At 49.3% G+C, this 13764-nt stretch overlaps 1 protein-coding gene across 1 annotated transcript; it reads right to left on the bottom strand.

The window, feature by feature from the left end:
- Positions 1 to 1761: 1761 nt before the first annotated feature.
- ATPAF2 (ATP synthase mitochondrial F1 complex assembly factor 2) lies at positions 1762 to 13694 on the bottom strand. The gene is made up of 9 exons (XM_084818153.1): positions 13612 to 13694; positions 13022 to 13155; positions 9911 to 9955; positions 8546 to 8691; positions 7560 to 7657; positions 7189 to 7269; positions 5984 to 6096; positions 5223 to 5338; positions 1762 to 4762 (listed from the first exon to the last, which is right to left on the bottom strand). Exons 2-9 carry the CDS (start codon positions 13152 to 13154, stop codon positions 4625 to 4627), a joined length of 870 nt encoding a protein of 289 aa, XP_084674279.1. The 5' UTR covers position 13155; positions 13612 to 13694; the 3' UTR covers positions 1762 to 4624.
- Between the last annotated feature and the right edge of the window lie 70 nt (positions 13695 to 13764).

Here is a 13764-nt window from a genome sequence, read left to right as displayed (position 1 = left end):
TTCTCAAAAGGGAAGCCCTGCTGGAATAGTAGAGTCCTTAATTCCTGCTTAAAAACCTTCAAAGAGGTAATCAGGCACATTTCAACCAGCAGGTCATTCCACAGCTGAGGGGCAGCAAAGGAAAAGGCCCTCTTGCATTAGGAACAGGTAGGCAAGGCCAAGCTATGAACACTAATGATGCAAACAAGGATATTCCAGGCAGCTTGGGAAGTGGGCATGTGATTGTTGCTATGAACACATTCAGCTGCCTTGTCCTGGATTAGACTGTTGGCCCATCTAGCCTGGTATTGTCTATTACTCTGACTGGCAGTGGCCCTCCAAGGCTTTGGGCAGAGATCTTTCCCTGCCCTGTTAGCTGAGATTCTTTTAATTGCCAGGGATTGAAGTGCAGACCTTCCGCATGCAAAGCAGGTGCTCTCCCATGAGGGTACCAGATCCTGATCCATGATACCTTTCTCCTGCCTGCTCAAGGCATTGGAACTGGGCCAGGGGTGAGGGTGGAATAAAAAATGACCTGCAGCTATTTTCCTGCAGCTATTTTCAATCCAGACCAGTTCTGACAGGAAGTGTGTGATTTCTGACTTTTCACACCATTGAAAAGAATCAGAAAGCCAGGAGGAAATACAGCCACACCATCATTTCCTGCAACCCCTGGGTTAGTTTTGAATAACTCAACTTATAAAAGCAGCAGGTTGGAGCTGTTGTTCCTGTTTCACAGGACCTTATTGTAAGAACTTGCTGCTTTTAAAAAATCTGCTTGGTCTGTCTGTATTTCGTATACAGTATTTCTTATACATTTTACATCTATAGAATTTCCCTTGCTAATTCTTTGCCTAAAGGTAGATGCATCTGTTAACCTGCAGACAAAGCTGGCAATTGGACGCAGGGCTAGTTCTACTGCGAAGCAAGGTGAAGCAGGCTGCTTCAGGTGGCAGAATTCCCTGGAGTGGTTATGAAGTTTAAAGCCTTTCACTCTCTCACACACTCTCTGATATATGTCTTTGCAGTCTACATGGGGGATGGGGGGAGTGATTGGTGGTGACAGTGGCAAGAAGCCTGGACTCAAAGTTTCCCACCCATGATCTTGCCTGGGGAATTGGTTTTGTTTTAAAACTCTTCCCCTTCTTCTCTGCCTTGCTCTGTGCTTCCTGAGAAAAGCTATGACTTCAGAGGAGCTATAAAGACACTGGGTAGAGATAAGAGCATAACAGTGGGGCTGGTTCTATCTCCTGTCCCTCCTTATAGCTGTTCCCATGGCAGAAGACTCTTGCAATCTTTAGGGCATGGATGAGAGGCAATGGGCGGTGGATCTTCAGCAGCCGTGCAAGCTTGGTCACACACACACACACACACACACCTCTACCTTTGTCTCTTCCTTCCTTCTACCATGATCAGTTGTGAAAGATACCGGATGGGATGGGGATGGTGGTGAAGTGGAATGGAATGGATTTTTGTGTGCCCTCCTGATGTTTTGGACTACAACTTCCACAATCTTTGACCGTGCTGGCTGGGGCTCGAGATAATTGTAGTCCAAAACATCTGGAAGGCGCCAGTTTCCCTACCCTGAGCTATCCTGTCTGCCCTGGAGTGCTCCCCTCCTCTTGTAAATTGGTGTGTGTGGGTGTGTTTGGGGCAGGGGGGGCATCAAATTGCTGCAGCCCTTCCTACTGACAAGCTTGTTATTAAACCCCTAGTGTTTTCTGGTGATCAGGCTGAAGTCACTGGATCTAATAGAGGTGGAGATAAGGACCACACCAAGTTTATAGGAAAGGTAAAGATTTATTGAAATACACCAATATGAACTTCCATTCCCAAGTTTATAGTGGACAAGTGTTTGACTCAAAAGCCCCAGATGTTGGCAGTACTGCCCCAGAGTTACACAATAAACAAAATAAATCATTCATTCTCACACACATGCTGCACGTTGCTGGCCCCACAAGTTAGCAAGACATCTCTTTCCGATCAAGGGGAGCTGGAAGCACGCACTTCTTGATCCAGAAAATATCCACTGACGAAGTCCCCCTCCACCTCCCCCCCGGCATTCTTATACCATTCCATCCGCAGTATGCTCAGTCTCTGCTTCTGTACCCATTCTCATGCCCTTTGCTCTTTATCAGCCCTGAAGTCAAGGTGTGTATAGGGGCAGGGGCACGGATGATGATAGGGGCTTCTCACATAGCGGGTGGTTTGGAGAGATGGAAATTAAGTCATCCAAAGAAGGTGCTTGGCTGTAGATTCAAGACTGGCCAAGGGCATACTTTTTCAAAAGGGATGAGACACATCATGGAAGAAAGACACATCAGTCATGACAGGGACATGGAACCTCCACATTAAGAGTGTGCCTCTGAGCCCCAAACTGAGGCACACAACCAGGGACGGTTGTTTCAACACTGCTTGTCCTAGAAAAAAAGCAAATCCGGAGGGGACCAAAGAGGCCACGTTGCTTCACAAGTTACGGGCTTGGCAGGCTGAGCATTGTGCTCCAAGGGGACCGTCAAGGTTTCAGTACCAGCCTGCTTGAGCAGTGCGTCAGCTGACCCCCAGCAGCCAATCACTGCCCAACATGCCCTACAAAGCCCTGGCCTCAGAGCTTATTCATCAGTCTGAGCAACTTGTCCAGGGTGGAAGAATCCCACCTAAGGCCCTGCTCCCTTTTCTTGATGGCTGCCTCGGAGCTCAACTCTTGCCTAGTTTAAACCACACACTAACTTCTGGCTTAGTTGGCTTAACATCAGTGTCTCCCCCCCGACCCCCTCCCCACACCACCACCCTCCCAGGTCTTCCTGACCTTCACAGATAAGGCCAAGATTGAAAAAAAACACATCTTTTGGGGGTAGAGACACCGAGAACCTCCTGCCAGGCTTCTGTGGAATCTCAGGAGTTCCACAATACACCATTTGATAAGCACTACTCTAGTTATCAATTTAGGGCAGCCTTCCCCAACCAGGTGCCACCCAGATGTGGCCATGCTGGCTGGGGGTGATGGGAGTTGCGGCCCAACACATCTGGATAGCGCCAGTTGGGGGAAGTTGATGTAGGGCAAGCTTTGGCTTTCGCGAAGGGAACCAAGATGAGCCAAAGGCACTGGAAATGCTCCCCCTACCCACCTCCAGCTAATAGTAGATTTCCACACCAGCAAACACAAGTGGGCCATTTCAGCAGTTTCCAGGAAAGGTGCTTTCCCCTTTGGTCTAATGCCCAAGCAGCTTCCTGCAGCAGGTGAGGAAACGGCCACTCCTGCAATAGAGAAGGCCCCCGATGATGGCACCAGCGTGGTTATTTCCCTCCTGGCTAAAGGAGCCACTGTTTCATCTGTCTTGGAGGCAACCTTGAAGGGGGATGTCAAACTTGGAAGCAGAGGACGCAAGGGGGCCACAAAGCTGGTAGATAAAAGGTGGGAGGGGACACGGGCCCAAGGAGAAGCACCGCTAGCAAGAATCCTCTCTGGGGTTTTATCCGCCAAATGGGGGGGGGGGGAGCCCTGTCACACAGCTGATCTGGAAGCCATGACAGACTCTGGAACCAGCCTTCAGAGAGCCCAGCTCCAGTTCAGCCTTGGGTTCAAGACTGGAAGATCATGTTGTCCTACTCTGCTTGTGGATAAACTAGCAAAATATAATGGAGATTAGCTTGTTTGCCGGCAGAAGCCAAGAGAATGGAAAAAGATCTTCACCCCCTGCACTACAGAGGCTTCCCAAACAGCTCCATTTTTTAATTCCAAACAGTGAAAAAGGTGCATTGATACATATGAGTGCCCTCCAGATCTGCTGGACTGCAATTCCCATCAACCCCAACCAGCTGGGGATGATGGCAGTTGAGTCCAATATATCTGGAGAGTGCCAGCTTGGGAAAGGCCGGTGTACGTCATGCAGTTAAGTCTGGGGAGGGAGAGAGGAACAAGCTCTCTCCCCTTTTGATTCGTTATGAGCCACCCCAGGCCAGAACCTTTGAGAAGAGGTGCGGTTGCATGACTCATCAGGGAGCATCTCCCGTTTCAAGGTGTTCAGGGGAAGGGGCCAGCCTTTGCTCAGACATGCAGCAGCTGTGCTCAGGGGCTCGCATCCCCGTGGGGAATGCACACTCAAGCAGAGACCCTGAAGAACTCCGCCCATGCCAGTGCTGGTAGGCCTGAGGAATAAGGAGCAGGGGATGCAAAAAGCCACTGCCGTGCAAACGACCCCAGGAGGAGGTTTCCTGTCATTTCTGGGAATGAATGGAATCCCTCAAATGGGGGCACCTAAGGACCCAGGTAGAAGGCCAGGGTACGTGGCCTGGGGCTGAAGGAGAGACATAACGTGCAGTACAGGTGAGAGGTAGGAAGCCAAGGCTTAGGTTGGACAGAAGGGAACAGATGCCAAGAAGACCCCCTTCCCTGTCCTGAGACTCCTGGGAGAATCCACAGCACTTGCGAGGAAGGCAGGGCTCCAGCCATATCCTGGAAATCTCCCAACATCAAGCGGCCAATACGAGGCGCCAAGGCTGCAGCCCGTCAATGTCTCGTCAGTCTCAGGAGGGTAGCATAATGTCACCACCACCGCCAGAGGTCCCACTCTGCCAGCCATTCACGTCCTGGGCTGCCTTCTGGTCTGTTTAATACCATCACCTCCTCCGCCATCCCCGAAACTCAGTCCTGAAGCAGCTTGTGCTTGATGGTGGAAGTCTCCGTGCAGAGATGAACAAAAAGGGTGGCAGCAGCTGTGCGGGCACGTGTCTCGTACATGTCGTAGTCATGAGCCCACTCCACATTCCCCCAGTGCTGGATCTAGAAGGAGAAAGAGCCTTCAGATTCCCCACTCTCGTCCTCTTTTTCAGAGGGTGGGCCAACAATATGGGCTGTGCCCTCCCCTCAGGGAAGACTCGGCAGGCTCAAGAAGCTTCACGGACACCTCCATCCCTAGGGGAGGAGCAGCTTGCCTACCCTACCTACATCCCAGTGGACAGACCTTCACTAAGGGCTTTCTCGCTTCAAGCACACTTTGCCAAGCCTGAACTTAAGCCTCTCAGTATTAAAGCAAGAGGACCCTGACATACTTTCCAAGGGAAGGAAGTTTCACACCCTTGGTGACACCACCGAGAAGGACCTGGCTCTGGTATCCGCCCATCTGATCTTGCATAACAGCAGGCCCACCTGCAGAACCTCTGATGATGATCCAGGCAGGTTCATACGAGTCCCAAACACAACCTGGCCCATAGCCCCAGATGCATGCTTTGGCATGGCTTACCTGGTACTCTTCCTCAAGGCGAGACAGCAGGACAGCTTGCTCGACCGTTAGGTGTTTGTCAAGCAGTCCCATTGAGAGAATCAGAGACTTCAGCTGAGTGATCATGTACTCTATGCCTGGCAATAGGAGGAACATCCCAAACCAGACAGAAAGGAAGGGGAGAGAGAAGCAGTTGAAGGCAAAACCCGATGCATGTTTAGACAGGAGAAAAAGCCCCACAACTCCCAGCATGCCCCAGCAGCAACAAGGAAGGCAGCTAGGAAAGGGCGCCTCCCTCTGTTCCCAGGTCAAGACACGGGGTTGAAAATCTGTTGGATCTAACTGCCCCGGCCCCCTGGATTATTATTTTTTTTTAGATAAGAAAGCAGGGCTTTTGCCACCTGCTAGACTCAACCACAGGGGTTTCTTCTTTTCCTTGGTGAGAGAACAGTTTAGAAACACAGATGACAAGGAGGGGACGTGATGGACCGGCTTTCCCCAACCTGGCTCCCCCCATACATGTTGAACTACAACTCCCAGCATCCCCCAGCTATGAATGCGATGGACCTTTGGTCTGACCTAACAGGGCTGTTCTGAAGTTCTCACAAAACTTCTCTCCCTCACCGCTTAAATTAGGGAATGGCCCCTCAGTCTGCCTCCCCCTCTGTTCTACACCACCATGCAGACGGACCGCGACCAAAGAACCTTTAACCTCAAAAGACGCTTCCAACGCAAACAAACACATGCTGCAAGGCTGGTAACGGAGACACCCCTCCCCTTACCTTGGAGGGCCCAGCTGTTATAGGAAGCCAGGTGGCTAGTGAAGGTGTCCTTCGTGTTTTGCGGGATGCTAGGGCCCAGGATGCTAGTTGACGAACCAATCACAACGTTGTACCTGGAGGGAGAGGAAAGCTTAGGTGCACCACAGGATGAGCAAAGCCAGCGAACCTTGCTTTATTACCTATGCTGCTGTTTTAGCTGCCGGGTTCTTTACCTGTGGCTAATGTTGTTACAAGGGAGATTTCTTTAGGCTGCATGTTGTATTGTTTTGATTTTGTGAAAGCCACCCCAGATACGCTTATAAATTGGGAGGGGTATACATAAAAATTAATCCTGTTGCAACAGAAAGACTAACTTTCCCTCAGAGCCACATGCAGACCATGCACAGAGAATGCATTGCTTTTATGTAGTGCTCATTTCCCAAAACTATGTGCAGCAAGATTAACTGAGAATATGACAAAAATATTAATCTTGCCTTACGTTATATTATTTCCAACGTGCTTATAGGATCGACTCATAGAGGAGATTCCCCATATCATCTTTGCATGATGTCACTACTCTGGCCTTGCCTCCTAACAATCAGCTTCTTTGGGGGCGGGTAGCTCGGTCACCTCTCTGCTTCAGGTGTGATCTGATCATTCCCATGTACATAAGAGAGACAGCGGGATCAGCCATCCCCCGAGCAGGCTAAGCGTCTCATCTCTGTATGGGTTACTGCTCTGGGCTTTTGCCTCTTTCCAGTGAGGAGGCCTGGCCAGATCTGTTTGTCATGCAGGAAACATGGGAGACCCTTCTCAGAGGCCAGGTAATTCTTTCTCATGCACATTCTAAAAATAACACTTTGGAGGTTTTAAGAGCAAAGTGTGCCTCCCATTTTAATTTAAGATACACACACACACACACACACACACACTAACTTGGGAAACACAAGGCCTTCGAAGTACCTTTGGAGGAGGCAAAGGAAGAGCACCGGCTTCCTTGCCTTCTACCCCCCCCGCACCCCTATTCCCCAGGAGGTTTCAACAACAGGAGTAAAACATTTAAAGGGAGAGCTCCATTTCCAGGCACCACTTCCTGCCTTCCATTCCCTGGTTTGTCTCAGCAGAGGAGGGTTTAACTTTCATGCCCTGAGCCATCTCCAGGGCCGAGGGTGGGTGTGCAGGCATTTCCCCAGTAGCTCTTCTGTGGGACAGTTGCTGGTATGTACCTTTTCTCAGCCCACTCAATCACGGGATCCCACTCATTCTTCTGGAGTTCTACCAACGCAGGTGGCTCCTCTACCCGGTAGCTGGGATCCCCCAGAAGCAGAGCAAAAAAACAGCCACAGAGTTAAATTGGCACCCGTACCCAGTGCCCCCCAAAGCTTCCACGAGCCCTTCCACCCCTCCTTTTGCAACTCCCAACAAGAACAGTAAATCCAATTTTTGTCACATACAAATGCACTCTAATGCTCTCATATGGGCTATGTTCCCCCAACTGCAGAAACGTAGGTTTTCTCCTCTCCTGGTTCGACAATTTCTCAGATCTGGTCTCTAAATCTCCTTAGAATAAATTCCAGAAGCCTACAAGTGCACCTACCAGATTGTATCCGTCTCCAGGAATTTCACAGCTGCCCTGATAAGCTGATCTTTGCTTCGCTGAGATGGGTTGTCTAAAGCCGTGTTGCACAAGGTAGTCTGAAAGGCAGGGAACTCAGTACGACAATCCAGAGCTAGGCTAGCTTAGTGACTGAGCAGCAAACCAGCAAATCTCCAGTTCAAATCTCTCCTCTGCCATAAGCTTTATGGTGGCAGAAAGGGCTTGGACCACATCAGACTGCTGGTACCAGATCATTATGCAAAAGAACAAACAAGCCCCTCCTTGCAAGTAGAAAAAAAGGCAAAACTGGGAGCAATATGGGATTCCCTGACATGCTAGCTGTTTACCTGAAGCATCTTCTCTCTTTTTTTTTTGTACAATGAGTGGAAAGTGTTCAAAAAGAGCATCTCCTACTTACAATCTGAAGTAGTCTAGCCCAGTTTATCACCTCAGACCTCTACCATCTCATTCTACAGCCTGTGCAGACCCAGCCAACTTTAACTTACTGCAGGGGTGCTGAACCTCTCTCAGCCCTGGGGTCAAATTCAATTTCAGAGACGTTCTCAGGGGTCACATTCTAGTTGTGGGTGGAACCAAAGGCAAAATGGGCTAGGTCCAAAGGCAAAGGGGTAGGACGAAAATACCAAAGTACCGGCCTATTTTAGCTTGAAGCTCTTAGTGCAGTAAGTCAGCCTTAGGAGAGACATTTCAACTTTTTAGAATGGGGGAAAACTTCCCAAAAGCCAGGAAACCAAACAATCAGTAATCAGGGAAAAGAGGTAGAACTAGAGGAAGAGGGCGTGGGCTTCTGGGGAACCCATGGCACTGGAACACCATGCAGGCCGGATTTGGCCAGCAGGCTTGAGGTTCTGCACCCCTGCCTACTACAGCTCCCAGCATGCTCTGTTCTACTTAACTCAGGGCAATCAGATGAGCTGCAATCGCAGTCCTTCGTTTGTCCAACTAGCCTGCTCCCCCTTACTCACCAGGTGCATGGCATAGAACTTGATGGTGTCCCGCTGAGAATCCCATTCAGTCGCCACGGCCAAAGCCAAGGTCTCGCTGGGCACTGTGAAGAGCTTGGCCTGCGGGGTTTTCAGCTTCCGGTGGTCCAAGTTGATTTCAAAGCCACCTGGAGAAGAAAGGTTAAAAAGTTGCTATGCCTGAAACCTGAAGCAGGGATGATGATGCCAGGTTTGGCAACCTGGGTTTACCTGTGGTGCACCAGTCAAGAAGTCACTTTATTTTCAGTGGGCCTCAGTTCCTCAGGTACAAGAGGTGACTAACTGATAGCTCAGTGGAGCAGCAAAGACATGTATGATAAATTCTTCTCATCTTGCCATAAATACTGTGAAAACAGACAGTGGTCCTTAAGGACATAAGAAGAGCCCTGCTGGACCAGACCAAAGTTCCATCTAGTCCAGCACCCTGTTTTCCAAAGTGGCCAAGCAGATGCCCCCCAAAAGCCCTCAGGCAGGGCCGGAAGGTGACAGCCCTCTCCCACTGTTGTCTCCCATCAACTGGTGGCATACTGCCTCTGAACACAAGAAGAAGGAGCAAAGGAACAGGCAAAGGAAAAATCAGGGCCTGCTCCGGTTAGACTGCCCCCAGTCCCTACACTAACTGACATCAACTGCCCTGTGGGAAAGAAGACAGAGCGAAGGCGAGAGGAACAGGCAAAGGGAACATCAGGCCTGCTCTACTTGGGCTGCCTGTCTCCCCAGGAGATGAGAGGAAACAGGGCCATTCTGCCAGCCCTGCTGACAAGTCTACTTAATTTTTTCCGCTCTTCCCTCCCCATCCTTTTTTCCTTGTGTGCCGTGTCTTTTCAAATTGTTTGCCTGTGGGCAGGGACTATCTTTTTTGCTGATTGATTGTAAGCCACTCCGAGAGCCTTTTTTGGCTGAGGAGCAGGACAAAAATACTTCACATAAATAATAATAAATAACACAGTTCTCTTATGCTACCATACCTAATGGCCACTGATAGATCATATTCATGACTCTGTCTAACCTCCTTTTAAAGCCATATGTTCCAGAAGCCATTGCAGCATCTTGCAAAAGTGAATTTCATGCATCAGTTATCCTCGGAGTTAGTTGAGAGGCTGCAAATGATGCAGAAGGCAGCTGGTGGCCTCCTGGCCAGGTTCAGCTGCTGGAACGGCAGCTGCTATTCCGGGATTTTCTAGAGATTTTTAGGCACAACCCCAAATTCAGATTTTGACCGATAAAGCCCTACATGGGTTGGGCATTATATACTTCTGCGAATACTCTCTTTATGTCTAGGACTGTCTGAGCCAGTGTGAACTATTTCTATGACAGACATAAACTGCAGTGGATAAAGGTACTCACTTTCACCTTGAGAAATGCTAACATTCTGGTAAAACCTCTTCCTTTCTGCAAAACAAAAATATATTCTCAATATATAAAATATGTAAGTATCTAATGGGCACAAATTGGACAAACGTAGGAATGACTAGGTTCATTGAAATCAATGAGACATACCAGATGATTGCACTCATTTCCTTCCCCATCCCTCCAATTATTGAATCAATATATATTTTTCTCTTCAAAGACACACAATAGCCAGCCTGACTGCTTGTCTTCATTCTGGGTTGATGGTTACACGATTAGGTCTTTCTTCCCTTCCTTTGGTGCCTAAGTGTTAGCAATCTAATTTTTAATATGAATTTGTGTGTACCAACATATTTTGTGGAGAGAAGCTGAAGTTCCAAATATAAAAGGAAAGAAGAGCACACTGCACAAACCTCAAGAACCACCACTTTAAAAAGGCTCATAAAATGTGCTTCTGGATTACACAGTGTAAATGGCCATTACATTTTCCACACAGCACAGTGTCTAGAACGGAATGGAGTGGAGCCAAGTGTTCTGGATGCATCTATAGCTACTGTGACTGTATTTCCTTTCCGCAGTGGCTTTCTGCTTGCTTGCCCACCAGCCAACCAGTGTTACATTAAAGGCTTTGCCCAGCCCACTATCTCAGTGACTACATCTCCCACAATATACTGACCACAGATGACAGATGTAGGGATGGCGGAGAATTCCTGAAACCTGTGGCGGAATGGCCTCCCACCCCCCACAGAATCCCCCCTGGGACTAAGCTTACCTGGGGCGGATGTTCCAGCGGCGGTGGCAGCTGGCCTCTCGGCCGGCTGCTGCAGACTCAAATGGCGGCCGCTGTAGCGGCTGCCATTTGCGTCTGGCCAGGCTGCCGTAATAGGCTACGTAAGTATTTACGTAGCCTATCACAGCAAAGGCAGCCACATAAATGGCTGCCACCACGCCATTTGCATAGCTGCCTTTGCCATGATAGGCTATGTAAATACTTACGTAGCCTATCACGGCAACAACAACAACAAAACCGCAGATGCAAATGGCAGCGGCTACGGCGGCCACCATTTGCGTTCCCTTTTTTTCGCTGTTTTAGCTTACGTAAATATTTACATAAGCTATTACGGCGAAAAAAGGGGAACGCAAATAGCGCCCACTACGCTATTTGTGTTCCCCTTTTTTTCGCCGTAATAGCTTACGTAAATATTTACGTAGGCTAAAACAGCGAAAAAAACGGAACGCAAATGGCAGCCGCTGTAGCAGCCGCTATTTGCATACGCGGTTTGTTTGTTTTTACGGGAGGCTTCCCAGCAGCCGGATGTCCAGCTGCGGGCGGCCCCGGCCGGTGGCTCCGCGGAATCTCCGCAGAGCGGAACAGGCCGGATCAGGAATCGGGGGGAAGTGCGGAGCGCCTCCCCCCCACCGCGAATCACCCCGATGAAAAGGTAAGTGACTTTCGTACATCCCTAGACAGATGCCATGTATCTGCTTTAAAGAGAGCTCCCCCTGGCTGCAAAGGAAAGGAGAACAGCTGCATTTTAAAGCATGAATAATAATCTGCTGTTTCTCCTTTGTAGAAAGCACATGCTGAGTTAATAAGTCAGCCAAAGGCTTCATTTGTTAACGAAGAGGATATCTTTAAGCTCTACTCCCAGTACTGAAAACCTGACATAGCATTGTTCATTCAGTGCTACCAAAACAACAGAACACTTGACATGCCTCTCACTACCGGGCCTTGAAAGGATTCTGTTTGATTTCTCCCCTTCTTCAAACTATGTCCAGGTTACAGAATTTCCAAACCTTGAAATTCTATAAGAAATTCTATAAAGAGCATTAGAACTATCAGAACCAAATATATTTGGGATTAGAGAAACTGATGGAGGACAAATCTATCTATGGCTATTAGTATGATAGCTAAATGAAACCTCAAGGTTCAGAGGCAGCAACAAGGTTACATGGAGCAATAGTGTGCAGTAGCCTATTCATACCCTGTTTGTGGGTTTTCCTGATTACCCACCATGGGAAACAGGATGATGGACTAAGGGCACAATCCTATGTGGATAGTCGGAAGCCACCAAAGTTGGAGGCAGCTATCATAATGCAGGGCGGCTGGAGCACAGGGGGGCTCCGTGCTCCAGCCACCCTGCATGTTGGCTAGGTGGGCAATTTAGCCCATCTGGCCGCAGCAGTTTGGAGCAAGAGGAAGGAGCCTGGGGCAAGCATAGGAAGCTGCATAAGGCAACTTCCACAGTCTCCTCCCCTCCCCACTCCTGGGCACGCCCCCTTTTCCCCATCTCCTCACTTAGGTTTCCAAGTGTGGAGAGGTAGCTGGTGCAGTTCTCTCCAAGGGGCGGGGAAGGAGATGGGGAACACGGTTTCCTGGTTTCAAGGTCAGAGCCCTGCCTCTGACCTAGGAGCCTAGGAAACCAGGCAATCTAATGTCCCCCAGATGCTGTCTAGGGGACATAGGATTGCTCCCTAAATGTACCTTTCGCCTGATCTGGAAGAGCTTCTTTTATGGTCTCACAACATGCACATTTCAAGATTTCCATTTCCAAAAAAAAGAAAAACACAAGGTCAGATGTACAAACTAGGAAACCTGAAGGCAATATTCAAAGGGAAAGGCCATAGCCCAGTGCTTTATACTCAAAATTTTATTTATTTATTTATTTATTGCATTTATATCCCGCCTTTTTTCCTCTTGCAAGGAACCCAAGGCGGCTTACATTATCATCCTCCTCTCCATTTTATCCTCACAACAACAACCCTGTGAGGTAGGTTGGGCTGAAAGTGTGTGACTGGCCCAAAGTCACCCAGTGAGCTTCCATGGCCAAGTGGGGACTAGAACCCGGATCTCCCGGCTCTCAGTCCAACACTCTCGCCACTACACCACACTGGCTCTCTGTTCCAGGTTCAATGCCTGGCGTCTCAGGAAGGGCTAGGAAAGACCCCCACCCTGAGACCCTTACAGGGCTACTGCCAGTTGATATAGAATACAGAGCTAGACAGCCTAAGTCAGTCTCCTAGGTTCCTACACCCCTATCATAACTATGGAAAAGTACAAACTCTGACTAAGGGGAAGGCAGGGTTTGCCTGCAGTCTTTTTCTTACCTGCTTGTGGTGTATATGACCGCCTTGAAGCCAATGGGAAAAACCTTGGACCATGAGTAAGGAAAGTTGGACAAAGACACCGCGCCACAAAGGGACGGTTGGAAAACAGGTGCTGTAAAGTGCTACACCACATTCTGGGAGTGGGAGGAGAGAACCAGAAGAGTGAAAAGCACCAACGAACCACCAGGGATCTTGCCACCCCTCAGAATCACCCTTCTACTTTCTTAGATGTTGCTGCTATCCTCAGAAATTACCCCACTTTAACCAAGGTGGGCAGTAAGGACCAATCTTTTAAATCAGTGACAAATAAAAACCAAGCCCGCTGGTCATTTGGGAAGCAAATGACAGGTAATAAGAAATCGCCTCAGCTTTTTTTGTCCGCTCCACTTTCCTCAAGAACAGAAAAAAGGGCACAAGGCCTCCCTAGAAGCCTCCTGGAGGGAAATTCTGGGAAGGGACCAGAAAGACCCCACCCCACAGCCAACAACTTATCTGGGGTGCCCCAAGGAAAGCCCGTGCACGTCCCCTTCGAGAACCCCTTCCCTGGCGATATCTAGGAACATCCCCCCACAGATCCCCTAAGAACAAACCCGCCTCCGCTTCCCCGCTTCCCCGCTTCCCTGTCGAACCGTCCTCCTCATGGGCGCCGCCATCTTGCCGCACGAAGGGGAAGGGGCGCGCAGCCAATCAGCCTCGCAAACGCGCTTTGTCCCCTCCGCGGCGCCGTCGGCGGCTTACATCTG

Source organism: Heloderma suspectum, chromosome 12 (genome assembly GCF_057233095.1).
Source record: "Heloderma suspectum isolate Gila_16-S chromosome 12, 16-S_ref, whole genome shotgun sequence".
Taxonomy (NCBI): domain Eukaryota; kingdom Metazoa; phylum Chordata; class Lepidosauria; order Squamata; family Helodermatidae; genus Heloderma; species Heloderma suspectum.
Note: the sequence above shows the minus strand (reverse complement) of the source record. Positions and strands in the feature narration are given on the sequence as shown.